Source organism: Pipistrellus hanaki (assembly GCF_964339955.1).
Source record: "Pipistrellus hanaki genome assembly, chromosome: 14".
Taxonomy (NCBI): domain Eukaryota; kingdom Metazoa; phylum Chordata; class Mammalia; order Chiroptera; family Vespertilionidae; genus Pipistrellus; species Pipistrellus hanaki.
Genome location: NC_140516.1, coordinates 50,230,013 through 50,257,794, shown reverse-complemented (window position 1 = coordinate 50,257,794; position 27,782 = coordinate 50,230,013). Strand labels below are relative to the sequence as shown.

Genomic DNA, 27,782 nt, shown 5'->3' with positions numbered 1-27,782 from the left:
GCTGCGTGTCGGACGTGGTGGCTGCTGCGGGCGGCTCTGTCCCGGCTTCTCCCCACACTGCCCTGCCCTGCCGCCAGCGGAGACGTGGGGGGCCATGTGCAGCCCCGGGACCTGCCCTGCAGACTCCTGTCACTCTGGGTCCACGGGCTCTGCGGTCCCCGCCGCCAGGCCTCCAACATCTGAAAGCCAGGGCCTCGTGCCTCTGGCTGGAGTTCTCCTTGTCTCCGGCGGAAGGGCACGTTTGGTCCTTGGGATTTCTTCTTGGAGGGCGGCAACAACCCAATCTCCTTATTTTCTGTTTGACTCCACCCTGATGGCCGTGCGGTGCTCCTGCCGAAACCGGCCCCGGGCCCCGCGAGGAGGATTCCGCCGCCCCCGTCTGCGCACGGGGCACCCAGAGGAGCCACAGCGGCCCGCCCGCCCCGCCTGCCCCGCGGCCCTCAGGAGACAGGGTGGCCAAGGCCCATCCTGGCAGCACTGGCACACAGCATGCTCTATGAGCCCCTCTCTGATGGCTGTGACCAGAGCCAACGACCTCGGGTGGTAAAAGTGAGCAGTTCCCTTTCACAACGCCCTCACCTGGCTCCTCCTGGTGGAGGCGGTTGTAGAGCATCTGCAGCGAGAACTCCCGCGACATGGACTGGACGGCCCCCTCCCGGAGTGTCAGCAGGCCCTCCAGGGGCAGCTCCAGCAGCGGCCTGTCCACAAGCAGGACCACGGTGTCCGCCGCCTCCGTCTCCCCCGGGGGCGGGAGGAAGCTGGCTGCCGGCGGGGCCAGCCCTGTGGCAAAAGTCACCGCTGCAGCCACTGCCTGGCCACGGCCTCGCACACACACACACACACACACACACACACACACACACACACCGGGCAGGGAGCAGGGCCCGGCCACGGCCACACACACACACACACACCCGGCAGGGAGCAGGGCCCGGGCATACGGCCTCTCTCAGGGGGACACAGCGGTCTGGCGGCGCAGCCGGGCCGGCCACAGGGGTGTCGGGTCTCCCGTGGCTCTGGGGACCGGCCCAGCGTGGGCGGCCGCCCCCTGAGGCAGGTCCTGGGATGACATGGCTCCTCCCCACCAGGGAGCCCCCTTCCAAAGGACCGGCATTGGCACAGCCCTCTGCTCCCTCGGAGGCCAGAGAGGGGCCGTGACCTCCGGGGCAGCCCCGTGGAGGGCCCTTCGGAGAAAGGCTTTTACGGGGACCGCAGAGCCCGCCAAGGAGCCTCGGTCCTGTCCCGGGGGAGAAAGCCGCCCTCTCCGACACGCACACCACACACGGCCGAGCCCTGACTCCGCCTTAGGAGCGGAGACGGGGCCCCGGCCCCAGCGCGGCTGCTCCTCGGACGCAGGGGCGTGAGGGCAGCATCTCAGGCACAGCAATGGCCTTGGGGCTGGTGGACGGGACTTGTCTTGGGACCCTCCATCCTCAGGCGGGTGGACGGGCTCGGGGGCGCTCGGGACCCTTATCTCTGAGTGTCCGCCCCTCATGCTGTGGGCATCAGCACCCAGCGGGGGTCAGAGCTCTTTTGACAGAGTAACTGCCCACTTCCCTCTGCTCAGCAAGTCTTTGTGGGGCAGAAAAGTAGATGAATGAACTGCCTTTTTAAAAGAGCAGTTGATGGCTCCGGCCAGTTTGGCTCAGTGGTCAGAGTGTCGGCCTGCGGACCCAGGGTCTCTCGGGTTTGATTCCCGGTCAAGAGCACGTACCTTGGTTGCAGGATAAATTCCTGGTCCAGGTCGGGGTGTGTGCAGGAGGCAAACAATCGATGTCTCTCTCACATCAAAGTTTCTCTCTCTCACTTACTCTCCCCTTCCTTCCCCCACTCTTCCACTCTCTCTAAAAATCAATGGAAAAATAGTCTCAGGCTTAGATTAAAAAATAAAAATAAAAGAGCTACTCGTGAAATCAGGCACCAGGCGTCACACCCCTAGCACTGGTCAGCACGCCTCCCAGCTGTGAGGACAACGGCCTGCCCGCAGGGTGCCCAGGCCATGAGCCCCGGGCACTGGCTGCCTGTAGCTGACCCCGTGTCCAGGTTGACAGAGGTGGCGGGGCACACAGCCTCTGAGACCGTCCCAGCCACCTGCGGTGCCCGGCGCCCGGGGAGACCCTCGGAGGGAGGCCCGGCGGCGGCTGCCACCCCCTTGGCTCTCACAGGTGGGGCGAATCCCAGCTTCCCCCGCAGCCCGAGGTTCCTGGGGCCAATGACTCACCTGGGACCGCGGACTGCTTCCGGTCCTTGTCTTTGCCCTTTACTTTCCCCAGGTCCCCCATGGTCGGCGAAACGTGCATTCTGAAAGGCACAGGCACACGTTCACATACTCGCACAGCCACACAGCGGGAGCCTCGGGCACGTCGCTGCGGACCGTTTCCCGTTAACGCAGCTCGGCCTCACGATGGGGCCGGGGAGCCACGCCCGGGGCCCTCGCTTACAGCTGCCCGGTCCCGGAGGCCCAGCCCCAGCCCCGCTGCCTGCCCTCCTGCCAGAAACACACCCACGGCAGCCCCTCGCCCTGCGGTCCGCCCACAGCCCAGCAGCCGGTGTGTGAGGACCGGGCCTTCTTCCCAACGGCAGACGGCAGAGGGGACAGAGCCGGGCATTCTGGGGGTGCAGGCACCCTGGGGGTGCAGGCATTCTGGGGGTGCAGGCATTCTGGGGGTGCAGGCACCCTGGGAGTGCAGGCATTCTGGGGGTGCAGAGACCCTCAGGAAGCACAGGGTGTCCTGACAGGAGGTGCGGGTTCCCCGTGTGAACGGGAGCGGAAGGAGAGGGGGGTGGCTTCCCGCCCGCCTGCCCGCCCGGCACCAGGCACTCGGCTCCACTGGGTGTGCCCAGCTCAGGCCCCTGACCCCCAGAGGGCACCGGGCAGAGGACCTGGGCTCGGGGCAGCGGAGCAGCAGGAGCAGCGGGCGCAGGTAGTCCTCCGTGGCCTGCACGATGTCGCCGATCCTCAGGAAAGGGAACCTCTGCCTCTCCTGTTTCGAGTCTTGTGATTTCTGCCCAAGCCAGACAGCCATGCTCAGAAGGCGCCAGGGGGCCTCAGGGGGTACAACGAGGGGCGCAACCCCGCGGTGGGGGACCCGCAGGGACAGGCCACTCCGGAACAGCCTGGGGGCCCGGGCCCAGCTCAGCAGCACAGGAAGCGCCGTGGACCCGCCGCCTGCCTTGGGCACCGGAGTCCTGGGGCCCCGTAGACATGCCCAGTGATGGTCAGTTCCTCCCGCCGCCCCTCTGAGAGCACCCCTCTTGGGCAGCCCCAGCCCCACGGGGATCCTCTGCGTCACACCACGGAGGTGTCGGCATCAGACTGGGCTCCGGAATTCAAAGAAAAGTTGCCCCCTGTCCAGCAGGGAGGCCGGCCCGGGTGTCCCACAGTGCCTGGTCAGTGCCCTTACCCGCTGAGGGGGTCCCTGCCCGGCTCCCCCCGCCTCCCCACCTTACTGAGGCCAGGCTGGGGTCCGGGTCCCCTGACAGCTGGGCTCGGGGCTGGGGCCTCACCTGGCCAAGGACCAGGGCTCTGTCCTTGTTGCACACCTCGACCTGGCTCTGCTCCCGGAACTTCTGGGTGCTGGCCACCAGGCCGGACAAGGTGGCCGGGTTCACTGCCACCCTCGCCACCTTGCAGGCGTCTGCGGAGACAGACACCGCCGCTGCCCTCGCCCGGCCTCGCAGGCCCGCCCGTGGCCGTAAACCCGTGGCACTCCTGAGCAAACCGCGGGCCCAGGGCTTCTCCACGAGGCTCACCCGCCTCGGGGCGGACCCCCCGCCCGGCCAGCACTGGAGTGAGGGACCGACCCCCTAAGGCAGGGGGCTGGGCCGGAGGGCAGGGGCCCGAAAGGTTGAGGGAAGAAGGGAAGACAGAAACGAGGCGTTTGAAACGGGCCGAGGCGGCCGGCCCTGCGCGGGTGTAGCTCGGGCAGCGGGCGGCCCTCTGGCCCCAGGGTCTTCCCCAAGGGGCTGGTCCCGGCCGTGGGCAGAGCCCCGGTCACTGGGATGTTTCAGAGACTGGTGGCCGGGGCTCCCCACACTGAGATGCCTCCACCAGACTGTGCTGAACCTGCCCACCCCCCGGGGGGTGGGGGGATGGAGTGTGGGGTCACCGCGCCCACAGGAGGGCCGTGTGTCCGGAGGTGGCGGGCGTGCCTAGCGCCGGGGAAATAGCTGCTCCGGGAACTCACCTCCGACTTGGACCAACTTCCCTTTGGTCATGGGGATGAACTTGGGTTTCTCGTAGGCTGCACCATACAGATGGGTCCTGCGAGCAGGAGGGCATGTGCAGGGTCGGGCCAAGCCCAGCCCATAGGGTGGGTCCTAGAGCCGCCCCAAGACGCAGCTTCTGTGAGCCACGTGCACCCAAGCGGGAGCACCCTCCACACCAGCGCCGGGCGAAGTCAAGATGCAGAATCAAAACAGGCCCGCGCGGACACCGCTGTGAGCTGTCCGCCGCCTCTGCCGGAGGCTGGGCCAGCCACCCTCTCTCCAGACCAGCCAACTGGTTCTGCCCCACCGAGTGGTGACCCTCAGACACACAGGGCCCCACGAAGGTCAGGAGGTGGCCCCAGGGCTGCGGGTGGGGAGCAGGCATAAGAATAGGAATCGGCCTACCTGTCAGGTGAGTGGTGCAGAGAGACGACCCGAAAAGTGGAAGGAATCTCATTTAAGTGGTTAAAATGTTGTTCAGTGACCGAGAGATTCTGCCAAGCCTGTATGACAAGCAGAGGTCAGCGAACCTCAAGCAGGTGGGCTGCTGGCGTCATCATCATCTCTGAAGAGGAGACGTGTCAGCAGGTCGGGATACAGGGGGGCGAGCAGGGTGGCAGCTGGGGGCGTTTTGCCTGGGCTGGGGCTGTCAGGAACGCTGCACAACTCATGGCCACCACAAGGGGGCAGCAGGTGCACGCGGAATTACCTGGCTCTTCACTAATAGAAACTCCATCGCATGATCCAAAGCACATGGACGCCCAAACCAAAATAGTGCAGCCTCTTCCCTGAGCCTCCTCCCGTGTCCACACCACACACGCAGGCGTGCACGCACACGTGCACAGTCAAGGGCACAGATGCACACGGCTTTGTGTGCACACGCCACCCCGTCCCCTCTCCCTGCCGTCAGCCCTGTGTCCCTCCTTCCAGCTGCCTGCTCTCCTGCACGCCACCCCCTCCCCGCTGAGCTGACTTCTGCCTTCTGATGAGATGAGCTTCAAGTGTGCAAAAGCTGACCAGGGTTCGAGGGCGTCAGTCACCTTGGAAATGGCAGCCAGCCTCTGCTCCACGCTGGCAAACTGGCTGGTGGAGGTCCGCTCCTGGCGCTTCAGCCTGTTCTCGAGGTGCAGCAGGGCCGCCAGCTGCGAGCTGCTGGTGTTGGCCGTGGCCGTGAGCAGGACGTCCCGCATCATGTCTGAGACTGAGCAGCTCTGGAACAGACCGAGGGAGGTGCGAGGGCCAGGCCTGGCCAGGCCCGTGGGGAAGAGGGGCCGGGGCTCGGGGAACCTCAGGAGGACGGCCTCTCCCCTAAGTGAGCGCCCCAGCCCGGCAGGCGCTGGCGGAGCCACCAGCGGAGAGGCACGGGGTGCGGGGGCCTCCCTCCCTCCCTCCCCAAGGCGGCCGGAGGGTGCATGGGGCAGCGCCGCACCTGGGACAGCATCAGGAACTGGCAGGTGGCCATGGGGTCCAGGGTGCCGATGCACTCCACCATCTCCAGGCTGGCGGCCGCCGCTACCTCCAGGAGGCTGTTGCCCAGGGCGACCTGCAGGCACTGCAGCAGCACCTCGGTGGCCTGGGCCAGGTACTGCTGGGCCAGCGCCTTCCTCCGCTGCGGGCCGGGCACAGGCGCAGGCTCAGCACAGGCTGGCTCTGCGGGCGGGCGGGCGGGCGGGGCGGGCGGGCGGGCGAGAGCAGCCGTACCTTCAGCTCCGAGCTTTTCCTGCTCCGTTCCTCAGGGGCCGGCCTGAAGGCCGGCTGGCTGCTGCCATGCTCCTCGCTGTCTCCATCGTCCGGGGTGATCTCCAGATGCTTGAAGGTGCCGGGCTCTGTTCCCACCTAGGGGACATGCCTCCGTCAGCTGGCCTTTGTCGGGGCACCGCCCAGCCCCAGAAGTGCCTGTGGGTCAGGCGACTCTGCAGGATCCCCTGAGAGGGCCCGGCTGGCCGGTGCGGCGGACAGGGAGCAGCTCTGGGGAAGCGAGCCCGGGCGGCACAGGCCTCGATGGGTCGCATGCCGTACCCACTTCCCGTCAGTCCTGGCAACCCAGGCCCCCGGGCCCCAGCGCCCAGCAGCTCTGAGCAGCTGTGACCCAGTGAGTCAGGTGCCCGCCTGCCCCGGGGAGGAGGGGACCATGAGACCTGTGCCAGCCTGTCTGGAGAACAGGCCACCGAATGGGGTTCTTTGGGAGGCAGTGGGCCCCAGAGGACTGGGGTTGAGGGGAGGCCTGGGTCTGTGGGGTCATGGGGGGCTGGGGCCGGAGGAACCTGGGCTGGGGAGGAGCTGGATCTGGGTGGGTGGGTTTCTGGGAGTTAGTGCCCGTTTCCCCGACAGCCCTCCCAGGGGGCTGTTAGCGCCACCTCGTGGACGGGCCCCAGTGTGGACAGGCGCGTGGGTCTGCCTCTACCCGACTGAGGCCGCCTGTGCAGGCGCTCAGCAAGGACCAGACTCCTCAGCTTCCCCCAAAGGCGAGTCCTACCCTAGGTCCCAGGCACAGAGAGCCCACAGGGGCTGACGGGGCCTGTGCCCCAGGCTGGACAGGACGGCGGGGCCCCAGCTCTAAATCACACGGGGTGCGGGGCCATCTGCCCGGCCGGAGGGTTCCTCCTAAAGTAGGGGTGTCGAACTCAATCAGAGAAGGGGCCAAAATCTAAAATCCAGCCTAAATCGCGGGCCGAATGGTTTACTGAACAGTCATAAACTGACAATGTCATAAACTGACAGCGGAGTGCAGTGATGACAGCGCGGTGCGGGCCACATTGCAAGGCCTGGCGGGCTGGATTTGGCCCGCGGGCCTTGTGTTTGACACATGTGTCCTAAAGGACGGGGTGTGGGCCGCGCCTGGCTGCACCGGGTGGAGGAAGGGCATTTAGGAGGGTGACTGCGGGGCAGCGCTGGCCCCAGGCCCCACTAAGGGGTCGTGTGCTCCCACGGGCGCCCGGCTGCTGGGCAGCCTGGCCAGGGGCTGGAGAGAAGGGGGGCCCGCAGGACCACATGGCCGGGGGCGGGGCTCGGCCTCACTCGGCTTCTCTGGACTGTGTGGGTGCAGGGCCCCTGAGCCCAGGCAACTCCAGACTCGGGGCTGAGAGCGGCTGAGGTCAGGAGGCACCATGAGCTGAGACCATGTTTGGGGCTGGGACACCCCCCCCCCCACCCCGTGTGCCCCTCTCCCACCTCCACTTTATAAAGGGACAGACAGCGCCCGTCCGTAGTCTGTTCTCAGAGGTCCCGCTGCTTTGCTCCCGCCTCCAGCCACACACCCTTCCCAACGAGGACGGCCTGAGGCCTGCTTCCCGCCCTGCTCTGAGGGGGGCAGTTTGAAAGGCTCTGTTCGGCTGTTGGAGCGCGGACGGCGGGCGGGTGCCGGGCTAGCCGCGGGCGCACGTACCAGGAGGCTCTCCTCCCAGTAGAGGATGTGGCGCACGGGGTCCGCCTGCACGGCCAGCAGGCGCAGGGCCCTGCCCACCAGGCCCAGGAGCCGCGCGCGGATCTCCACGCAGCTGGCGCTCAGCGGCTGCAGGCTCCCCAGCTGCGCCAGCGCGACGTGGGGCAGCGTCCGCCTCAGCGTGAACCATCTCTTCAACACAGACCGCGTCCGTCAGTCACCCGCCCGCCCCGCCCGCCAGCGCCCCCGGCCCACCCCACCCCCACCCCCGGCCCGCCCCGCCCGCCAGCGCCCCCGGCCCCCCACCGCCCACCACCCTCCCCCCACCCCCGGCCCGCCCCGCCCGCCAGCGCCCCCGGCCCCTCTCCCCCGGCCACCCCGCCCGCCCAGAGAGTGCAACCGGCCCGCCCCGCCTGCCAGCGCCCCCGCCACCACCCCCCCCTGGGCCGCCCCGCCCGCCAGCACCCCCCGCCCCCCGGGCCGCCCCGCACGCCCCCGGGAGTGGGGACACAGGAGCCGTCCTGGGGGGGGCGGGTCTCCAGCCCTTAGCTGAAGGGAGGGTCGCTGAAGCTTGCATACAGAACCTCAGGTTAGGGCTCAGGGACAAGCATGCGTTCGCATCAAGTTTCATCCATCTATAGTTTTGTCAGATTTGTTCGATTCGGGATGCGTGAAATCTAAGAAAATGTCTAGAATGGCAGAATGCTTCCTTCGAAACAAACAATTTGCAAATTAAACTTTTTTTTTTTTTTAACAAAATGTGATTCATATCATGGACTTTCTCACAGGCTGGCAGAATTGTCAGAGCAAACTCAGAACTCGGGAGGGAGCTCAGGTGCTCGGGGGCCACACCCCCAGTGTGCCCTGGGTTCATTAGCCAATGGGGGTCCCTCAGATGATCGGGAGAGGCCCTTCCTCAGTAAGAACGGAGACCCCCAAGCTGTGGGGTCCCCGGGGGCCGCGGGGCAGAGATCTGAGGGGCGTGCCTGGTGAGCTCCGGGCCTGGGTCCCCCTGGCAGAGCCCGCACACGGCCCGGCGCCCGCGGGCGGCCCGGCGGCGGCGGCGGCCGGTAGTTACCAGGCCGGTGGCGGAGAGGTCGCTCACGCTCCGCAGGTAGTCGGCCAGCAGCTTCTCCATGGAGTCCTGCCGCAGGTCGCGCTCCAGCGGCTCCTCCCAGAGGAACTGGAACATGTCCAGGTACACGTCCACCAGCTTCAGCTTGAGGTGCGCCAGCCTGCGGGCCAGCGGCGTGGTCTCGTTCTGTAACTGGCACGTTCGGGGGCGAGTCAGGCCCGGAGCCCCCGGAGGCCCGGCGTCCGCGAGCTGCTGTGCGGAGGCATCGCCGACGTAGGCGCTGCTGTGACTTCACGGACCGAGACCCCCAAAGAGCCATCACCACCGGGAAAACAGGGACGTCCCCCTCACCCCACAGCCCCGCCCTCCCGCCGCCGCGCTCTCCCCGGGCCCCGGGCAGCCTCCCCGGGAGTCCTCCACCGGAGGCCAAGGGGAGCGGGGCCGTGCAGCGGCCTCTGCTCCGGGGTGGCCCGGGTCCAGGGCACACACTTACGTCCTGGAGGGCCAGGAGGCTCTGGACGCTCTGCAGCAGCTCCTCCTCCTGGGCCACGGCGCTCTGGGCCAGGTCGTAGGCCTCCAGGTAGTGCTTGGTCCTCTGCTCCTCGTCCGGCTCCAGCTGGGCGCTTAGCCTTCCCGGGACAGAGAAGTCAGGGTGGTGCGCCGTCAGCAGCGGCAGCAGGGGCAGGGGGACCGCGCTGCGCGTGCGTTAGTGCTTAGCACGCAGAGAGGCGATCTTACACACGCACAGAAGCTGTCAGCACATCTGAACACGACAGGGTGCAGTCACCTTCCTGTCTTAGGGCGCCTCCCACGGGGCCCAGAGGGCTCCGCAGCGCCGGCCGCCTGTCCCCTCCTGTCCCCAGGCTGCGTCTGCATCTCTGAATCCCTACGACGACCATCTGACATTCTACACACGTGCAGGTGGCTCTCCCTCATCAAAGCTGTTTTAGCACCTCACACGCGTGTGTCACGGAGCGCGAGGGTGTCCCAGGCGGGAAGGGGGCGTTTCCTGAGGCTGCGCTCACCTCTCTGCGGGGCTGTGTGCGAACACATGTGCGTGCCCGGGGTAGTGTGTACACATGCATGTGCTACATGTCTGCACGTGTGCAATGTGGCTGGATGATGTATGTGGCTGTGTGACCTGCATGCGGACACGGGAGGCGGGCTGCCGCCTGTGGGTGGAGGGGAGGGCTGTGTGGGGTGGGGGTGATGGGCGGTGAGGCGGGCTGCCGCCTGTGGGTGGAGGGGAGGGCTGTGTGGGGTGGGGGTGATGGGCGGTGAGGTGTGTCTGTGTGTTTGCAGAGACTGAGCAGGTGGGACACCAAGGTGGCAGGACAGGAGGGAGGACACCCATGACCAGCTTTATTTGAGGGCACCCCAAGAGGCTGCACACCCCCAATGCGGGCGTCCCCAGGGGAGATGCAGGTGGCCACAGGGCAGGGGCCAGGAGGAAGCCCTATGGGGCCAATGGGGCTGATGACAACGTGGCAGGGAGGAGAGTCGGCCACGGGGGGAGGTGGTGGGGGAGGGGAGGAGCGGCAGCACGAGGACCCGAGGATGGAGACGGGCCTGTGCAGCCTCGGCAGGGCCGGCGCCCGGCACGGGGCGCCCGGCACGGGCCTGCAGGAGCCTCTGGGGACAGCCCCCCGCCGCCGGCGGGACTGCGCCCCGGCGCTCACCTCTTTAGTTCCGACCGCTCCAGCTTTATGTCCACACAGCTCTCTTTGTGGCCACAGCTGACAAACTTTCTCTCAATGTCCAACAACTGATCGTACAGCTCGCTCAGCGGAAACGGCAACCGGGAAGACTCCCCGGCCATCGACTCGCGGGCCGCTCGGATCCGGAGCTTCGCGCTCCTGTGGGCGGGAGGGACGCGTCTCTTTCGGCTCCGCCAACGTGGGGCCAATGTGACACCGGCCGGCGGGACACGGCCAACAGCTCTGGGATGGCATCGGCCGTCCCCGGGAGCCACCGGGGCCTCCACCTCGCACCCGGTGCCGGGAGGAGCACCTTTTGCTTCTCAAAAACCACAAGTCGCACAGCCACGTCCTCCAGCCACAGACGGTGCAGCTAGAGCCCACCCCACCCCCCCCCCGCACCAGGTGTCCGTGTGGAAAACCAAGCCCTCCTCCCAGGACTACATCGGCGCACAAGAACTTGACAGAGAAGAGGCAGGAGATAGAGAAATCCAAAATGAGACAGAATCCCTGCCGCTTTGGCCAATGACGCAACAGCGGCCCTTGGACACCGTCAGATGCACGGGATTCGGGGGTTCTGAGGTCGGCGAGGAGACGGACAGACCCCAGGGCGGCCTGGGTAGAGCCATGAGAGAGCTGTGAGCCTCTCTGCCACCACACCCCCAGAATGATGGCTCAGAACCAGCCGGAGGCTGACAGGCTGACAGGCGCTGCTGTTCCAAGTTCCGTCCCCAGAGCATGGGCCGCGGGCCTGGGGTGGTCTCCGGGGTGGACAGGGGGCTCTGAGCACCAGCCAGAGCAGAGGAGGGGAGGCGCCCCACCCCACCCCCAGCACCCAGCCGGCGGCGCCCGGCCCTCCACCCAGGAGAGGCCGCAGGGGGCCCACACACACGCTCACGGGCAAGGAGGGCCGTTCCCTGAGAAGTTAGGAGCGAGACAAGGCCACCTGCATCTTTGGAAGGAAACACACGCTGCTCCGAGGGGCCCGGAGCCCGAGTGGCCGCGCAGCGCGCTGTTCCTCGGGGTGTGAGGGGCGCACAGTCGCTGGAGAAGGGTGACTGCCCCCCCCCCCCCGCCAGGCCCTGACCTCCACCTGGCCGCGAGGGCGCTCCCACGGAAGTCACCTGGCCTCCAGGTCCGTGGCCATGAACTCCAGGATGGGCGCGCGGTTGGGCCGTTGTTTCTGGAGCACCTTGAAGACCTCGATGAGCTTCTGGAACTGCTGGCAGGCCTGGGGGCGCACACACGGGCGTCAGCGGGGCCCCGGCCCGCGGCCCTCCCCGCCGCCGAGCACCGCGCGGGCCCCTCCTCACCGCCGCTTCCTTCCCGTCCTTTTCCACGGACAAGATCGTGTCCGCCAGGGTCAGCGTGGACTGGTACCAGAACTCCTCGCCGCCGCCCAGGCGCTGTGCACGCTCTGCCATCCTCCGCGCCTGGCCGTAGTTCTTCTCCTTGTTGGCCAGCTGTGCCAGCAGCTGCAGGCACTTGGCTTCTGCGCAGGGATCCTTCAGGTCCTAAGGAAAGACAGACACACACGGAGACAGGATGGGGAAGTGAGCAAGAGAGAGACTGAGACTGAGACAGAGAGACAGAGAAAGGAGATGGAGAGACAGAGACAGACAGAGACTGAGGGGGAGGGACAGAGGGACAGAGACAGAGAGAAAGGAGATGGAGAGGCAGAGACAGAGACTGAGGCGGAGGGACAGAGGGACAGAGACAGAGAGACAGAGAGAAAGGAGATGGAGAGACAGAGGCAGAGACTGAGGTGGAGGGACAGAGACTGAGGTGGAGGGACAGAGACTGAGGTGGAGGGACAGAGACAGAGAGACAGAGAGAAAGGAGATGGAGAGACAGAGACAGACAGAGACTGAGGTGGAGGGACAGAGGGACAGAGACAGAGAGAAAGGAGATGGAGAGACAGAGGCAGACAGAGACAGGGGGAGGGACAGAGGGACAGAGGGGGACAGACAGGAGTGCAGCAGCTTGGGCTGCGTCCAGCCCTGGGCGCCTCTCCGACCCCAGGCACCTGTACGCATGCCCCAGGCACAGGGTGCTAGCACCCCCGCAGGCTCCGGACCGTGGCCAGAGCCCTGGGAAGCCCCCCTCAGCGGCGGCTCCAGCATACCCCCCCGTCCTGGGGCGCGGCTTAGGGGCTCCCCGAGGCCTCTGGCCCCAGGCTGGGCGTCCTGTCCTGATGCCCATCCAGGGCTGCCCGTCTTCCACGCACTGCACATGTCAGGGGTGTGGGTGGGAGGGTGGGCGGGGCCTCGGGCTGAGCCAGGCTTTGAGGCCCAGAGAGAGCAGCCAGCATGCAGCTCCCAGGCGGACGGGACCTCTCATCCTCTCATCCCAACAGCCAGGGCCCCGAGGGGCCAGCGCAGGCTCTGGTGCAGCTGCGGTGGGACAGTGGCTGGAGCGGGAAGAGACGAGGTGGGCACGGAGAGGAGGTGGGTATGGAGGCCGGGCACCTGCTCGGAAAGCAGGGGCAGCGCCAGAAGCTGGTGGGTGCAGCGGGAGGGACCGCTGGGCTGCTGTGAGGACCCAGGAGGGAGCAGGTGCAGCCTCCGCCAGGAGGGCATGAGGCAGCGCCCAGTCCCTGCAGACACCCCGGGAAGACGCCCCCCGCCGAGCTCACCTGGCTCTGAGTGCCGAGCCTCAGGGCGGAGCCAGAGGAGGGCAGAGCCCCAGACCCTCGGACATGAGGTGGCTGGGTGACAGGGGGGAGTGGGGGGCCCTGGGGAATGAGACACAGCAGCCGAGAGATACCTGCCCACACCTGTCCCCGTGCCTGAGGCCCGACACACCTGTCCCCGTGCCTGAAACTGAGATGGGAACGTCGGGGGGCTTTGCTGGAGGCCCTGAGTCCTCACACCTTTATTAGGGATTTCCCTGTCTCTGGAGTTCTTCACAAGTGACCCTCCCAGGGAATGCACTTCTGAATGCCGGCCGGCCGGACGAACAGACCACCTGTCTGCGGCATGGAGAGCACCTGACGCTGGCGGGAGGGACGCACACCTGAGCCTCCACTCTGTCCTGGATTTTCCCCAGGACATCTCCTCGTGGGAGGCACAGCCCCGGAGGAAAGCAGGGGCCCAGCTGGGGAATGAGACCTCAGAGAGGCCGCGCGCACATACACACACACACACACACACTCCGCACCGGGACAGGTGTGTGCAGGTCTCAGGCTGACCTCCGAGGAGTGAGAACGAGTCCACGGCGGGGGGCTGGTCCAGGGTCCCTCCAGGTCCTCACCCCACACGCATCCCTGAGACCCCAAAAGCACAGAACGGGACCGTGCAGTGCAAGGAAGGAACCCACGGCAGCGTGGGAGCAGGCCCTGCAGGAAACTGGTCCGTGGATGTGGGACGACGAGGAAAGTAGACAAGGGCATGGAAGAAACACACGTGTCCTCAGAGAAACACGCGTGTTCCAGACCCGGAAGACCCCGGCCCGGGTGCGTGCGGCGCCCACCTGAAAGGCCTGCTGCGCCTCCGACAGCAGCAGCCGCGCCGGCTGGTACAGCTCCAGGCCCAGCAGCACTTCCGCCTTGAGGGCCCACAGGAGCGGGAAGGACGTGCCTTCCAGGCCTCGCCCAGTCTCCGTGTTTATCTTCAGGATCTGCAACGCACCGAGCCGGCTCTGCCTCCGAGGTCCATGCCTGTGCCCGGCACCGGAGCCCAGCTCTCCTCCTGGGCACCTGTCTCTTCTCACCCACCCAGCGCCCCCAGCTGCCAGGGCTGGTTCCCGGGCCGGCCCTGCTCCCTCCGTGCTCGGCGCGCTGGGCCCCCCTCCTGGCCTAGTGGCACCCTGACCGGCACAGACTGGTCACTGGGCTCCAGCAATTCAGGAAGACCACGAGGGCCCTCCGCCTCCTGGTCAGGTCCCACACAGCCCTCCCCGGCAGAAGCCTGCTCCCCAGGGCCTGTTTGGCGTCTTCCTACCGAGTCTCCAGCGTGGTGCTGTGAGTGCTTTCCTAATGGGAGCCCACGGAGCAGAAGGAGCACGGGAAGTGGTCAGACTCACGGACGCCGTCTGGCTGCGAGGGCCCTGTCCTTCCCAGCCCCATACTCTGCACCCCTCAGTCTGCACCCCTCAGTCTGCACCGCTCAGTCTGCACCCCTCAGTCTGCACCCCTCAGTCTGCACCCCTCAGTCTGCACCGCTCAGTCTGCACCGCTCAGTCTGCACCCCTCAGTCTGCACCGCTCAGTGCCACCCAGGCTGTCTTCCCTGAGTCGCTGCTTGCCCACCAGGTTGGTCTGTGGTCTCGTCTTCCCCGGGGACCACCATGGAGGGGGCACACGCAGGACACGGGCACATGGGGCTGTGGGTGCAGCGCTGCCCCCTGCCCCGGCCCCGCACCCGGCAGGCGGAGCCCAGCTATAATACCTGGTCCTTGGCCACGAGGGGCCGCACCTCCCCTGGTGGCGTGGCGGGCGCGGGCACCGGCTGCTGGCTTCCTTCCAGCAGCGGCTCCCGGGTCTTCTCCTTCCGCAGGGCGAGCTCCTTCCTGCAGCTGGTGGGGAAATGGCAGCGTGCTGCAGACCCGCCCGGGGGCCAGGGCACGCCTGGCCGTGCTCCGCCCACAGGCCAGCAACGCGCCCCGGCGCCCGGCGCCTGCAGGAGGCCGCTGTCCTCCCGCGTGCTGGCGGAGATTTCTAAAACCCCCACCAGTCCAGCCCCGCGCTGGACTCCAAACCCACACTTCCCGCCCGTTCCCTCTCCCACTCCAGACCCAAGCGTCCAGCTGAGGGCCTGCCTCGCGCCCTGGACGTGCAGACGGAGCTCCGCCCGCCGGGATGGGCGAGGCTCCTGTCCGGCCGCCTCGCCCGCGTGCCCGCTGCCCTCACCTTCGCCTTTGCCCTGCACCCGGACCCGTGAACCATCCCGGTCCCGTGTCTCCCCTCCCCTCACACCGTCCAGCCTGGGAGATGCCGGCGCGCAGGAGGGCCAGTAAGTAAGAAGCTGCGCCCAGCGGAGCGCCCAGAGCCTGACTCCCTGAGCTCTGTACCCCTGGGTCCTCCCCGCACCCACTGCCCGGGCGTGCTGGCTGGGCCCTGGCGGACACACCTGGACTGCTCCGCGTCCCCGAAGTAGGCCTGCCCCACCGCGTCCTCGTGGAGGGCAGCTGCTTCTCTCAGCTTCAGCTCGGAGCAGACCAGGGCGAGCCTGGGGGGGGGGGGGGGGGGGCGGGGAGGCAGGAGCTGTCACACTGGGCACGCAGGCCCGCCCGCTGCACTGCGCCCCGTGCCCCCGAAAGAAACGCACAACTGGATGGTATTTTCAATAATTTTTCAAACTGAACAGAGTTACTAGGGGAAAGGAAGAGAGGTGGCTCTATCCAGTGTCAGGAAGAAAAACACTGACACATTCATGAATGTCTTTGCACGTTCCCAGTCTCGGGGCCGCCCTGTCCGAGGGGCGGACAAGGCACCCTGGGCGGCACCCTGACCGCCCATCACCGCCGTGCGCTGCGTCAGTCCTTCTGAGAAACGGTTTACAACACGCTACGGAGGTACATTGACATGCAATGTCACATTAGCTTCAGGCATGACATGGTGGTTTGACACTGATGTTCCTTATGATGTGACCACCTCCCTAGTCACACAATCAGCCATCTGTCACTATGCAAAGTTGCTGTTTATTTTTATTTTTATTTTTGCTAATCTTCACCTGAGAGTATTTTTTCCACTGATTTCTAGAGAGAGTAGAAGGGAGGGGGGAGGGGAGAGAAAGAAAGAGAAGGGGAAAGAGAGAGAGAGAGAGAAGTAGAGAGAGAGAGAGAGAAACATTGAAACACTGATGTGAGAGAGACATCGCTTGGTTGCCTCCCACACACAGCCTGACCAGGGCCTGGGATTGAACCTGTGATCCAGGTACGTGTCCCTGACCAGGAATCGAACCCCTCGGTGGGAGGACTGATGCTCTGACCACTGACCACACCAGCCAGGGCAGTTGCTGTGTATTTTTTTTTTAAATATATTTTATTGATTTTTAACAGAGAGGAAGAGAGAGGGATAGAGAGTTAGAAATATCAATGAGAGAGAATCATCAATCAGCTGCCTCGTGGTACATGCCCTTGACCGGAATCGAACCCTGGACCTTTCGGTCCACAGGCCGACGCTCTATCCACTGTGCCACACCGGTTTCGGCTGCTGTGTATTCTGAAGGGATCTGAAGCCGCAGAGAGGCCGCACAAACCCTACAGCAATTCCCTGGGAGGGAGGAGGGGCCACCGACCGGAGGTGGTAGAGGTCTTTGAGGCTCTTGCTGTCCACCACGCAGGCGGAGATCAGGACGCCCAGCTGCAGCACCGGGAGCGTGAGCTCGTGGAGGAACGCCTTCTGCAGGGCCGCGGCCAGACGGTCCAGGAAATACAGGGTGTACGTCTGCACAGACACACGCACACACCGGAGGTCAGGGGGCGGGAGGGAGGCTGGCCCGCATGCTCACAGAGAGCGCTGTCCTCCAAGCAGAGAACACACGCAGAGCCGGGGGAGCCCCGGGCCTGCCCCCACAGGACCCGCAATGTCACACACCAGGGACTCCACTTTTTAAAGCACAAGAAACACGCAGAATCACGTGGGCGGAACGAGGCCCCCAAAGTCTCCAGGTGCCCCGCCCCCCCATGCATCCCCCCCTCAGGACCTGTGCGTGTGTGTGACCTCCCGTGGCTAAAGGTGAAAGGACTGTGCGGGGCTGATCAGACAGGGTCCGAGGAGGGAGATCGCCCGGGTGTGGTCACACGGGTCCTCGGAAGCGGAGGCCGGCCCCTCCGCGCTTCCCCGCGGGCACGGCTCCCACGCACCGGCCTCTGGATGCTGGCCGCGTTCACGGTGAGGCTGCTCCGGTCCTGTCTGAAGAAGGCCACCACCTCCTCCGGGCACACGTAGGCAGCCCAGGCCTCCACGCTCGCGGGGGGCTCTTCCACCTCTTTTCCGGAGAGCGGGGTTTGGCCCTGGGAGGCAGGCGCGGAGCTGAGAGTCCAGGGGGCAGCCGGGGGGAGCCGGGGAGGGCGCGTGCGGAGCCACATCTGATTTTACGTCCAAAACCCGATGGGACGTCCCTCCCTCCTGGGAGAGTGTGACGTAGGCTCTCTGGCCCATGTGCTGCCACCGGAGTCGTCACACAGCCTCACTCAGCAAGCGCCGGCGCCGAGCACAGGCGAGAGCCCAGCTCTGAGGGGCAGAGCAGCCGGGACGATGCCAGGCGGTGGCAGGGGCACAGCCATCTGGACGGGCAGATGCTCAGGTGAAAGGTCAGGTGGGGGGGGTGGGACAGCCCCCTGTGATGGGAAACTCACTGCCCCTCCCACCCACAACCAGGACCCAGAGGTGCCTGGGGGTCACCTTGCAGGGCCTTTGATCTGAGACTGCTCTGGCGTGGGATAAACGCCAGGGAGAAGCCAGACACCCCACATCCCACCTCCCATGCAGTGTCGGCCCGGGGCTGGCCCCCGCTGTGCCGCCTGCACCTCTGAGAAAAGCGTTACCTGCCTGACGTCTTTGCTCTTCTCTCTGTCCCTGTCCTTGGCCCTCTCCCTCTCCTTCTTAGACAGCAACAAATTGGAACTGGCTGTTGCAGGGACTTTACTTTCTGAGAATGACTTTTTTGCTGCTAACAAAGAAATCTGGGGAAATGAAATAAAAATCGGCAGCATTAAGAACAGACACCGGTTCTCACCTTCCTCCCGGACACTCAGATCCCAGGGGCGGGCCAGCCTGCCATGGCCCGGCCGGTGAGCCGGGCGGGACACTCGGGGCCTCCTGGGCACGTGGGACTTCCCCTCAGGGCCAGCAGGGACACGGGGTGAGGGCGATCCCTGTCCATGAACCACACCAGGGTCCCCCAAAGGGTCTCACAGAATCCTGGGCGGGGCGGGGCGGGGAGTGCTTCCCGTTCTTCTTGCAGCCAAGGGGCAGGACGGGGCCTGGGCACATTGCCCTCGGAAACAAGGCCTGTCTGGTCAGAGCTGCCTGCCAGGGGCCCTGCCCCAGGAGGTCCCCAACAACACAAGGCCACCCGGAGCTGCCGGGAAGGGGGTGTACAGGGGTGGGGGGACGGGGTGCATGGGGAGGGAGAAGTTTCTGGAAGCCCAGCAGCAGAGGCTGCTGATGGTCTGAACCAAACAGGTTTCGACCGACTGCCCACTGCCCACAGCAGTGTGGGTGACCCTGGCAGGGAGGGGTTTCAGAGAGGGGCCGACTGGAGGATGCAGCACAGCGGAGTGAAGTGGACAGGGACAGGGCTTCAGGGAGACACGCTGCGCACATCTTGGTCTTTAAAAAAAATCACACACACACACACACACACACACACACACACTAGGAGCCCACCGCGCGATTCAAAAGTCATGTGGCACTGCCCACCCAGTCTGGCCCTGCCTCCCTCTCGGCCTTTGAAGCAGCCCCGGCCGTGTGTGCAACCTCCTCCTGTCCTGTCCACCAGTTACGGCATCCCGGTTAATTAGCATATTTCTCTATTATATACACTGAGTGGCCAGCTTACTATGATCTCTGAATGCATAATAATTTGGCCACTCAATGTGTGTGTGTGTGTGTGTGTGTGTGTGTGTGTATGAGGCCTGGTGCATGAATTTGTGCATGGGTGGGGTCTGGCCAGCCTGGCCAGGGGGCAGGGACATGAGCAATTGGTGGCCTGCCTGCTGGTCGAACTCCTGGTTGAGGAAATAATTTGCATAGTAGCCTTTTATTATATTGGATATACACTGAGTGGCCAGATTATTACGGGTTCAGAGGTCATCATAATCTGGCCACTCAGTGTATATAGATAACTTCATTGATTTTAGGAGAGGAGGAGAGAGACAGAAACATCAATGATGAGAGAGAATCATTGATTGGCTGCCTCCTGCACACACCCCAGTGGGGATTGAAGCCTGGGCATATGTCCCTGGCTGGAACTGAACCGGGGACCCTGCAGTCCGCAGGCCAACGCTCTATCCACTGAGCCAAACCAGCTAAGGCACATCCCGGGCTTTAGAGAATCTTTGGAAGCAGCAAAACTGAGCACCAGCCTGGTCCCCGGAGGAGCGGTGCCGGCCCCGCGGCCCGCCCACCTGCCAGATGTGCCGGAGGAAGGCATAGGCCATGAGGCAGTAGTCCTGGTAGCCGGCGGCGGCACTCGGGGTGGACATCAGGGCCAGCAGGATGTGGGCGCGGGCCAGCGCCTCCAGCTGCCTCACGTTCTGCAGCTTCTCCATGGAAACCATCCCCACGGTCTCAGACTCCAGCCTCTCCGGGGGCACCTGCACGACCGAAGACTCTCCTGGAAGAGAGGGCGCCCAGACCGTCCGCAGCCGTGGCCACGCCCTCGCCGCCCTGCCCCCAGGCCCCCGGGGTCAGAGGGCGGAGTCCTTTTCCAGGAGCGCCCAGCACTGGCCGGTTTGGCTCCGAGGATAGAGTGTCAGCCTGCGGGCCGAAGGGTCCCGGGTTCTACTCTGGTCAGGCTGCAGGCTCCTCCCTGGCCCAGGCCCTGATCGGGGCTCATGCAGGAGGCAACCCATCAGTGGGTTTCTCTCCCATCGACGTTTCTGTCTTTCCTCTCTCTTCCACTCTCTCTAAAAATCAATGGGGAAATATCCTCAGGTGAGGATGAAAAACAGACAGACAAACAGACAGCAGAAGGCGTGCCCAGCATGCAGGGCCAGGGCCTCTCCCCCGAAGGGAGCCGGCAGGCCTGACTTCCGCGGCCATGGCCAGGCTGCGAGGAGACAGCGGTCCCAGGCCCAGGGCAGGGGGTCGCTGCTGGCCTCTGCGGCCCTGGAGTCACTTTTGGGGTTGGGAGCGAGGGAACCGTCCCTCCGCGGGTCACCCTGGTTGGTCTGAGCTTGCCCTGACGGCGGCTCGGCGTCCAGGGGACGAGTCCACGTGCTTCTAGTGCAGACAGGGGGCGCCCTTTTCCAGGGCCCCCGAATCTGCAGGCCAGGATGGAGGCCGCTCCAGTGCTGCAGCCCGGCCCGGGCGGCATCCTGCGGCCTGTCTGTGGGGGCCGTTCCCCTTTGTGGAGTCAGAGCACTCTTGATGGAGCAGGACCCAGAGCCAGAGCCCAGCAGCACCCGGCCGCTCTCGCCTCCACGCTGTGTCTGCTGGGCGTGGCCACTGTCCCCCTGCAGGTGGCCTGTGGCCCCGGTAGCCACTGCTCACCTGCCCCAGGCCCTGGGTCCTCAGATGGCCCTCAGCCTTGCTGACAGCAGGGGCTCAGGACCAGCCTAGGCGGGGGGGAGGGGGGCACAGGAGGTAGGGGGGGAGGGATGCGGAGAAGGAGGCCCTACCTGCCAGAGCCTCTGGAAACGCGGGGCCTGTGGGTGGGCGGCCCCGGTGAGGCTGCAGGAGCCCCATCTCCTCTCTCCAGCCCACGGGCCCCTGGCACACGGCATGCTCCCCACAGAGCAGGCTCCTGTGCTTGGGGCCACCCTCAGTTCCCCACACAGCCCGAAGAGGCCTCTCCCACAGGAAGGGGACTGGTCTCTCCGAAACGCTGCTCCCTCCAGGACGGGTCCCGGGCAGGCCTGGCCTCCCCCAGATCTGCCACGTGGAGCGCCCGCCCCCCGCCAGGGTTGTGGCGACAGTGAGGCTGTCCAGCTTCCCACCATCAGCACCCTGCTCAGCAAACCCCACCTCTGACCCCAAGCCACCCTCTGTGGCCTCCACACACTGTCGTGGCCAAGCAGCCTTGGGGTGGCCTGGGGCTGGCTCCCCTTTACCCCCGAAGGCCCGCTCTCTGCACCAGAGGAGATAGTGGGAGGGACAGCGGGAGGGACAGGGGGAGGGACAGCGGACGGGACAGCGGGAGGGACAGCGGGAGGGACGGCGGGAGGGACGGCGGGAGGGACGGTGGACGGGACAGCGGGAGGTTCAGCGGGAGGGACAGAAGGAGGGACAGAAGGAGGGACAGCAGAAGGGACAGAGGGAGGGACAGCGGGAGGGACAGCGGGAGGAACAGCGGGAGGGACAGCGGAAGGGACAGAGGGAGGGACAGCGGAAGGGACAGAGGGAGGGACAGCGGGGTGGACAGCGGGAGGGACGGCGGGAGGGACAGCGGGAGGGACAGTGGGAGGGACAGCGGAAGGAACAGCGGGAGGGACAGCGGGAGGGACAGAGGGAGGGACCGCGGGAGGGACAGAGGGAGGGACAGCGGGAGGGACAGCGGGAGGGACAGCGGGAGGGACAGCGGGAGGGACAGAGGGAGGGACAGCGGGGTGGACAGCGGGAGGGACAGCGGGAGGGACAGCGGGAGGGACAGCGGAAGGGACAGCGGGAGGGACAGCGGGAGGGACAGAGGGAGGGACCGCGGGAGGGACGGCGGGAGGGACGGCGGGAGGGACAGAGGGAGGGACAGAGGGAGGGACAGGGGGAGGGACAGCGGGAGGGACAGCGGGAGGGACAGCGGACGGGACAGCGGGAGGGACGGCGGGAGGGACAGCGGACGGGACAGTGTGCCTGGGAGCCGTCCCCGGCCACGTCGCCTCACCTGGGGGCTCAGGTGTGTCCCGGGCAGGCTTCATGCCCAGCAGGATGTCGATGGCCCAGTTCAGGTGGAAGATCACGTCCTCGATGGGGAACTGCTGGTAGTACAGCCACTCGCTGAACTCTATGATGAGGTCCACTTTGTGCCACGCGCTCTCCGGCTTCTTCGGGGTTAAACAGAAAAGGGGTGGGGCGCTGCGCCCCCACTCGGCACCCGGAGACGGCACCCAGCCACAGTCTGGGACACCAGCAGTTTGGTGCTTCACTTTCTAGAAGCAAATGGTTCGTTCTCACCCTGTAGTCATCCCAGTGAGACTCATCCGGCCGTCCAGGCTCACCATGGCCGCCCAGGGGCCAAGGGACGGTGTCCATGTGCAACAAGAAGGGAGACTAGAGCCTGGCAAAGCCCCCGCAGGCCCCTGATCCCTGAGGACACCCACAGCCCAGCCCAGTGCCCCCGCCCCTGCGTGCCCCGCCTGCCCGGAGCAGGTTGCCCGCCATGCTGGCCTCGACTAGCCCCTGGCATCCCTCTCCCAGCCTGCCTCCTCCGGCGCGGACTGAAATGTGCCTGTGAGGCTTTATCGGCGTGCTTCTGTGGTTAACCGGGCTTTGGAGGCCAGAGAAGGTGCCCTTCCCAGCATGCAGCCCCAGGGTCGGGCCGTGCACAAATGGCCAGAAACTGCTGCACAACAGAATGAAGGCGCCAGCCAGCAGGTGGCGCTCGGCCTCCCACTTATCCAGCGCCCTCACCCCCACACGCTTCCTCCCACAGCTCACAGGTGGAGGGGCTGTGGTGGGTTTTGTAGGTCGGGAAGGCAGGGGGGAGGAAGGTGTGGAGCTGCAGGGGGTTGGGGAATGCTGGGCTAATGCAGGTGAGATGGAAGGAAGAGTGGAGGGGCAGCAGGACATTCAAGGTCAGAGTGGAGGGAAGTCTATCAGCAGAATCAGCACAGAGGCGGCCGTTAGCCCAGGCCACTGATTGAGGTCACCAGGTGTGGGGACTCTGGGTAGGAAGGGCCCTGGGTAGGGAGGTGGAGGGGGGCAGGGAAGGAGGTCCCAGACACAGGAGCAGTAGGGAGGGGGCTTGGCAGCCAAAGGAAGGAAGTCCTCAGTGGGGCAGACAGCCAGATGCCCCCGGGACACGGGCTGGGACACGAGCTCCTACACCCTGGAAAGGGCGAGGAGAGACAGAACCGTCTGCTGCCTTGGACGTGTGAGTGAAGAACCGCTGTCACTCCTCCCTCCATCCCCCCATCACCTCCAGGGCTGACCGGGGCCACACCTGCAGGGCCTGGATTGCGTTCTCGTAGCAGGTCAGCTCCCCGTAGAGGTTCTTGGAGTTCAAGGCCAGGCGGTGCCACATGTGAGCCAGATAATCCTCGCTCTCGTCTTTGAACTTCTGGATTTCCATGGTGAAGTTCTGGCCGAGTTTGGCCTTCACGATGACCATGTGCTTGAATATCAAGCTAAAGGGACGTGAAAGAGCAATTATTTCTGGAGTCCAAGGACAAAAACTTAACTGTATAATTCTCCCAACCCGGAAGTATTGGTCCATTTCCCCACTTACAAAGATAAAGAAAAACGGTGCCTGAGTTACCTGGGCTTTTGTGCTGTGGTCTATTTTTTTAATTTATTTTTTAAATTTATTACTTTCGTGTGGACGTTATGTCCTAAATCCCTACCCTTCCGGTGTTGGGCTCTTGGTGGAGAAAAGTCGTCAGAAAGGGCGAGTGGGGGAGGCCCTGAGGGGTGGGCTGTGAAGGCACCGGGCCGCAGGGGGGGCCTCCCCTGGGGGCCTCAGGACAGATGGGCCTCCCCTGGAAGGGTATCTGCTATGTCCTTCCAGATACAGGGGGTCGGGTCGCGGTGGGAGGTGGGGGCACTCACAGGCGGTGCGCCGTCCGCGGCAGCATCTGCACGGCCTCGTCCAGCACCTTCAGGCCGCCCTCCCAGTCTTCGTTGTCGGCGTAGCAGTGGAACAGCATCCCGTAGAGCGCGGCCCGCAGGGACAGATCGTCATCGGCCTCTGCGGGGACAGGGCTCCGGGCTGCAGGGGCCAGGGCTGGGACAGGGGCCTCCCCTGGGGGCCACGGGACAGATGGGGCCTCCCCTGGGGGCCACGGGGCAGATGGGGCCTCCCCTGGGGGCCACGGGGCAGATGGGGCCTCCCCTGGGGGCCACAGGGCAGATGGGGCCTCCCCTGGGGGCCACGGGACAGATGGGGCCTCCCCTGGGGGCCACGGGGCAGATGGGGCCTCCCCTGGGGGCCACGGGACAGATGGGGCCTCCCCTGGGGGCCACAGGGCAGATGGGGCCTCCCCTGGGGGCCACGGGGCAGATGGGGCCTCCTTTAGGGCTGAGCACAGCAGACTCTCCCCCAGCCCACCCACCACCACTTCTGTTATGGGAGCTCCTTGCTCAGCTGCCCAACCCAGCGCACGTCTCCTCAGTGCTGACCATTTCATGTTATGCATTTTCTTTATTCTCATTATTTAAATTTTCGTGTATTTGAAATTGTGCCTCTTTGACCACTTTAACGTTTAGGAAATAATATTCCCACAAAAATCTCTTGCTTTGCTCCATTCCACTTTCTGTTTTTTGCTGGAATTTGAATTTTAAAACTGCGAGTCCATTTAACCTGTGTGACGTTTTTCAGCGCCCGGAGCACTGTGGCCGGGACGGGCCACGCGGGCTGGCTCTCCACCGGGGCTCCTGCGTGATGCTGCTCGCCGCCCCGAGGGCTGCCACCGGCATCTCTCTCGGCAGCACCGCCAGCCATGTAACTGTCCGGGTTTAGACTGACTTAGTGCTTAACTGCCTGCGGTCACATTCTGTGTAAGTCACGTGTGTGTCTCTAACTCACATCCTGAGCACACACGAGGACTCTTACACTAACAGGGATGGTGAATTAGCAGATATCACTTCTTCCTTTAAATGTGGACTCTAGTTTTGGTTTTCATTGTTCTAAGATCGGTATTTTTTTAGGAAGTTGAATATGATTCACCCATCAGAACAACCCAGAGGCTAGATGTCCAGGCGGCCTGGGCGGCCTGTATGGACCGAGCCCCAGACAAGGGGACCATCAGGCCTCGGTTCCCTATGGACTCGGGACCTCGCGAGGCCGTTCATGGAAGGCACTGGCAGTGCCCGTCACAGCCTGGCGGCTGGCAGGCGCCGCCTGCGGTTCCCGCCACGGTCACGCCGGCCTCACAGAAGGGCTGGGGACTCAGGCGCGGCGTCTCCCGTCCCGTCCCATCCCGCCCCATCCCGCGTGGGGCGGCCGCGGCGGCACACCTGGGAGGAAGGAGCCCTGGGAGGTGCCTCCGCTCTGCAGGTCCGCCGTCGGCCACTGGTGCAGGAGCTGCACTTCCTGTCTCTCCTGAGGCAGAACCGACAATCATGCCCTCGAAAGCTGTCGCTTATTCCTTCACCCCTTTGTGCTTCGTCTGCCTCCGCATCGAAGGACAGAAATTGCAGCTAAATTTCTAAGACACTGAGTCACTTTCCTCCCATGAGAAAGGCTGTCCAGCACAAGGTCAGCCGCGTGGGTGACACGCAGGCCTCCCCGGTCCACAGCTTCCTCAGCGACAGGGCATCCAAGTCACCCCTGTCACTTTAAATCCGGGGGATCGAAGCACGTGAGGGAAAAACAGTGAGGCGCACAAACGCTCCACATGTCTACACTAGTCCCTTAGGCCCCAGAGAACTAGAAAAAGAGCAAACTAAACCCAAAATAGCAGTGAGAAGGAAATAATAACGATGAGAGCAGAGATCAAGATAACGCAGAATAGAAAAACAGAGAACGAATGAAACCAAAAGTTGGCTCTCTGAAAGATTAACGAAATTGACAAACTCTTAGCTAGACTGACATGGAAAAAAAAGAAAAGGCACAAACACTTAAAATCAGACATTCCTATCAAGCCCAGAGGGACGGAACGGATTATGACAGAGAGTCCGACGGCCAATTGTACGCCAACGAATTAGACAGCCTAGGAGACATGGAAGAGCCCCAGGAGCACATAAGTCACCTAAGCTAACCTAAGCTAAAAAGAAATAGGAAATCTCCACAGACTTCTAACACGCAGGGACTGAACCAGTATCCAGAAGCCTCCCAATAAAGCAAGTCCTGGACCGAATGGATCCAGAGGTGAATCCCACCAAACATTTAAATACTTGGCTTCAATCCTCCTCAACTCGAAAAAAATGAAAAGGAGGAAACACTTCCTGATGCATCCATCCTATGGGGCTGGGATTATTTTGAGAGGAAACCAAGATAAAGGAATCACAAGAAAATTATAGACCAATATTCTTACAAATATGAGAGCTTTCCAGGGAAGGGCCAGGTCTCTGGGAGGGAGGGAGGGTGCAGAAGGGCGGTGGGGAGGGAAGTCAGAACTAAGCCTTGAGCTCAGACAGGGCCACCCCCACGTGAGCAGCTCCAGGGTCTGCCTTTCCTTGGGAGCCCCACCCCCTCCCCTGGGGGAGGAGCCAGCCGGCCCGGGGCACCTGGCTTTTGGCCTCCGTCTTGTTGATGATGTTGACGATGCCCTGGATGGTGTGCCTGGCCTTCTTCCTGTTGGCCGCGGAGGTCAGGAGCGGGAGCTGGGTGTTCCAGTAGTGCCGCGCGGCCAGCATCACCAGGGCACTGTTCTGCGCGGTGCCCGCGAACCTGGAAGGGGGGCCTGACCAGCGAGCTGCAGACACGCAGGCCCCCACCGGAAGCCCCTGGGGCCTCAGGGGCAGGGCGAGGCCGGTGCCTGCCTGGAGCCTGTGCTCACGTCTGCAGGACATGGCCCTGGGGGTCCCGGCTGTGTCTCTCCTGCGCCATAGCCCCTGCCTGGCCACGGGGTCTGTGAGGGAGGGCCGGCAGCCTGTGACAGTCCCCACTGCGTGTCATGCTCCTAGTTTCAGGCACTGCAGCTGCCATGTATCTCCCATACACAACACGCACCCAGTCCCACCACACACGCAATCCGCTCAGCCGCAGAGCAGCGGCGCACCTCACGCTCTCCGTGAAGGCCTTGCTGGCTGCCAGGCGCAGCTGCTTCCGCCCCTTCAGGTTCTCCATGATGCTCCGGCCCCGGATGCAGGCGCTGGCGCTCAGCATTTCTGCCATCAGCTGAGCCTGGGCCCTGCAGACGGAGACGCCTTAGCACACAGGAGGGCAGCGGGGGGGAGGGGAGGGGTACCAGAAGGTGAGTGAGCCCGGGAGATGGCACATCCCGGGGTCACCCACCGGGAGTCAGGCGCCAGGGAGGCTACTCACGGACTGGACATCCTCAGGTACTTAACGCCCATCTGGATGACCTTCTGCGTGCACGCCAGGGTGACCTCGTGGTCGTGGGCTGTGTAGGCGAAGTGGCTCAGGCGGGCCAGCGTCTGCAGCTGGACCAGGGGGTCCGTCCAGTTGCACTCGGAGACCATCTTCAGCAGCTGTGCGAAGGGCGGGGGGAGGGCATTCTGTGCGGGGTGACCCCTCCGCCCACCGTGGTGGGTGCTGTCAGCTGGGGGCCGCTTCATCTGCTGGAACCCGGCCCCTCGCTGTGGCTTACGGAGGGGTGTGATTCCAGAGACCCGGTGGGTAAAGGGCCATCCCACGCAAACACCTCCGAGGCCGAGTTACCGCATCACTAGCCGTGAACTTAGGCCCCGGCTCGGGCTCAGGGTCACCTGTTGGGGAGCAGTTGCCCCGGTGTCCACGCTGCCTCAGTATCCCCAGGAGCACCCTGCTCCACATGGAGCCACAGGGGAACCTCAGGGGGAAGGTGCCAAGTGACACTGAACTCAGGCACCCTGAGGGGGACCACAGGCGCTGGTGAGAGTGTGGTCACTCAGGCAGGCCAGGTTCCAGGGCTGGCCACACTCGGCAAGGCCCTCGGACCCCGGCTCTGCCTCTGGGCAGCAGGATTTGAACACGTGGCCTCAGGTGGGGGGA

At 64.7% G+C, this 27,782-nt stretch overlaps 1 protein-coding gene across 1 annotated transcript in view; it reads right to left on the bottom strand.

Annotated features, from left to right (window-relative positions):
• The window catches only part of CFAP46 (cilia and flagella associated protein 46), a gene marked incomplete at both ends in the record, with an annotated part of 51,324 nt that overhangs the window by 8,636 nt on the left and 14,906 nt on the right, over positions 1-27,782 (bottom strand). Inside the window, 29 exons of the mRNA XM_084904397.1 lie at positions 580-780; positions 2,222-2,301; positions 2,884-3,005; positions 3,508-3,638; positions 4,188-4,264; positions 4,615-4,712; positions 5,250-5,420; positions 5,639-5,818; positions 5,911-6,045; positions 7,595-7,783; positions 8,670-8,858; positions 9,160-9,295; positions 10,346-10,522; positions 11,488-11,594; positions 11,677-11,877; positions 13,835-13,981; positions 14,751-14,877; positions 15,432-15,530; positions 16,602-16,750; positions 17,170-17,319; positions 17,854-17,991; positions 19,438-19,646; positions 21,852-22,011; positions 23,130-23,313; positions 23,735-23,873; positions 25,142-25,226; positions 26,354-26,516; positions 26,848-26,979; positions 27,114-27,280. Of these exons, the coding sequence (XP_084760523.1) occupies positions 580-780; positions 2,222-2,301; positions 2,884-3,005; positions 3,508-3,638; positions 4,188-4,264; positions 4,615-4,712; positions 5,250-5,420; positions 5,639-5,818; positions 5,911-6,045; positions 7,595-7,783; positions 8,670-8,858; positions 9,160-9,295; positions 10,346-10,522; positions 11,488-11,594; positions 11,677-11,877; positions 13,835-13,981; positions 14,751-14,877; positions 15,432-15,530; positions 16,602-16,750; positions 17,170-17,319; positions 17,854-17,991; positions 19,438-19,646; positions 21,852-22,011; positions 23,130-23,313; positions 23,735-23,873; positions 25,142-25,226; positions 26,354-26,516; positions 26,848-26,979; positions 27,114-27,280 (4,243 nt within the window). The remainder of the gene's footprint in view (positions 1-579; positions 781-2,221; positions 2,302-2,883; positions 3,006-3,507; positions 3,639-4,187; positions 4,265-4,614; positions 4,713-5,249; positions 5,421-5,638; positions 5,819-5,910; positions 6,046-7,594; positions 7,784-8,669; positions 8,859-9,159; positions 9,296-10,345; positions 10,523-11,487; positions 11,595-11,676; positions 11,878-13,834; positions 13,982-14,750; positions 14,878-15,431; positions 15,531-16,601; positions 16,751-17,169; positions 17,320-17,853; positions 17,992-19,437; positions 19,647-21,851; positions 22,012-23,129; positions 23,314-23,734; positions 23,874-25,141; positions 25,227-26,353; positions 26,517-26,847; positions 26,980-27,113; positions 27,281-27,782) is intronic.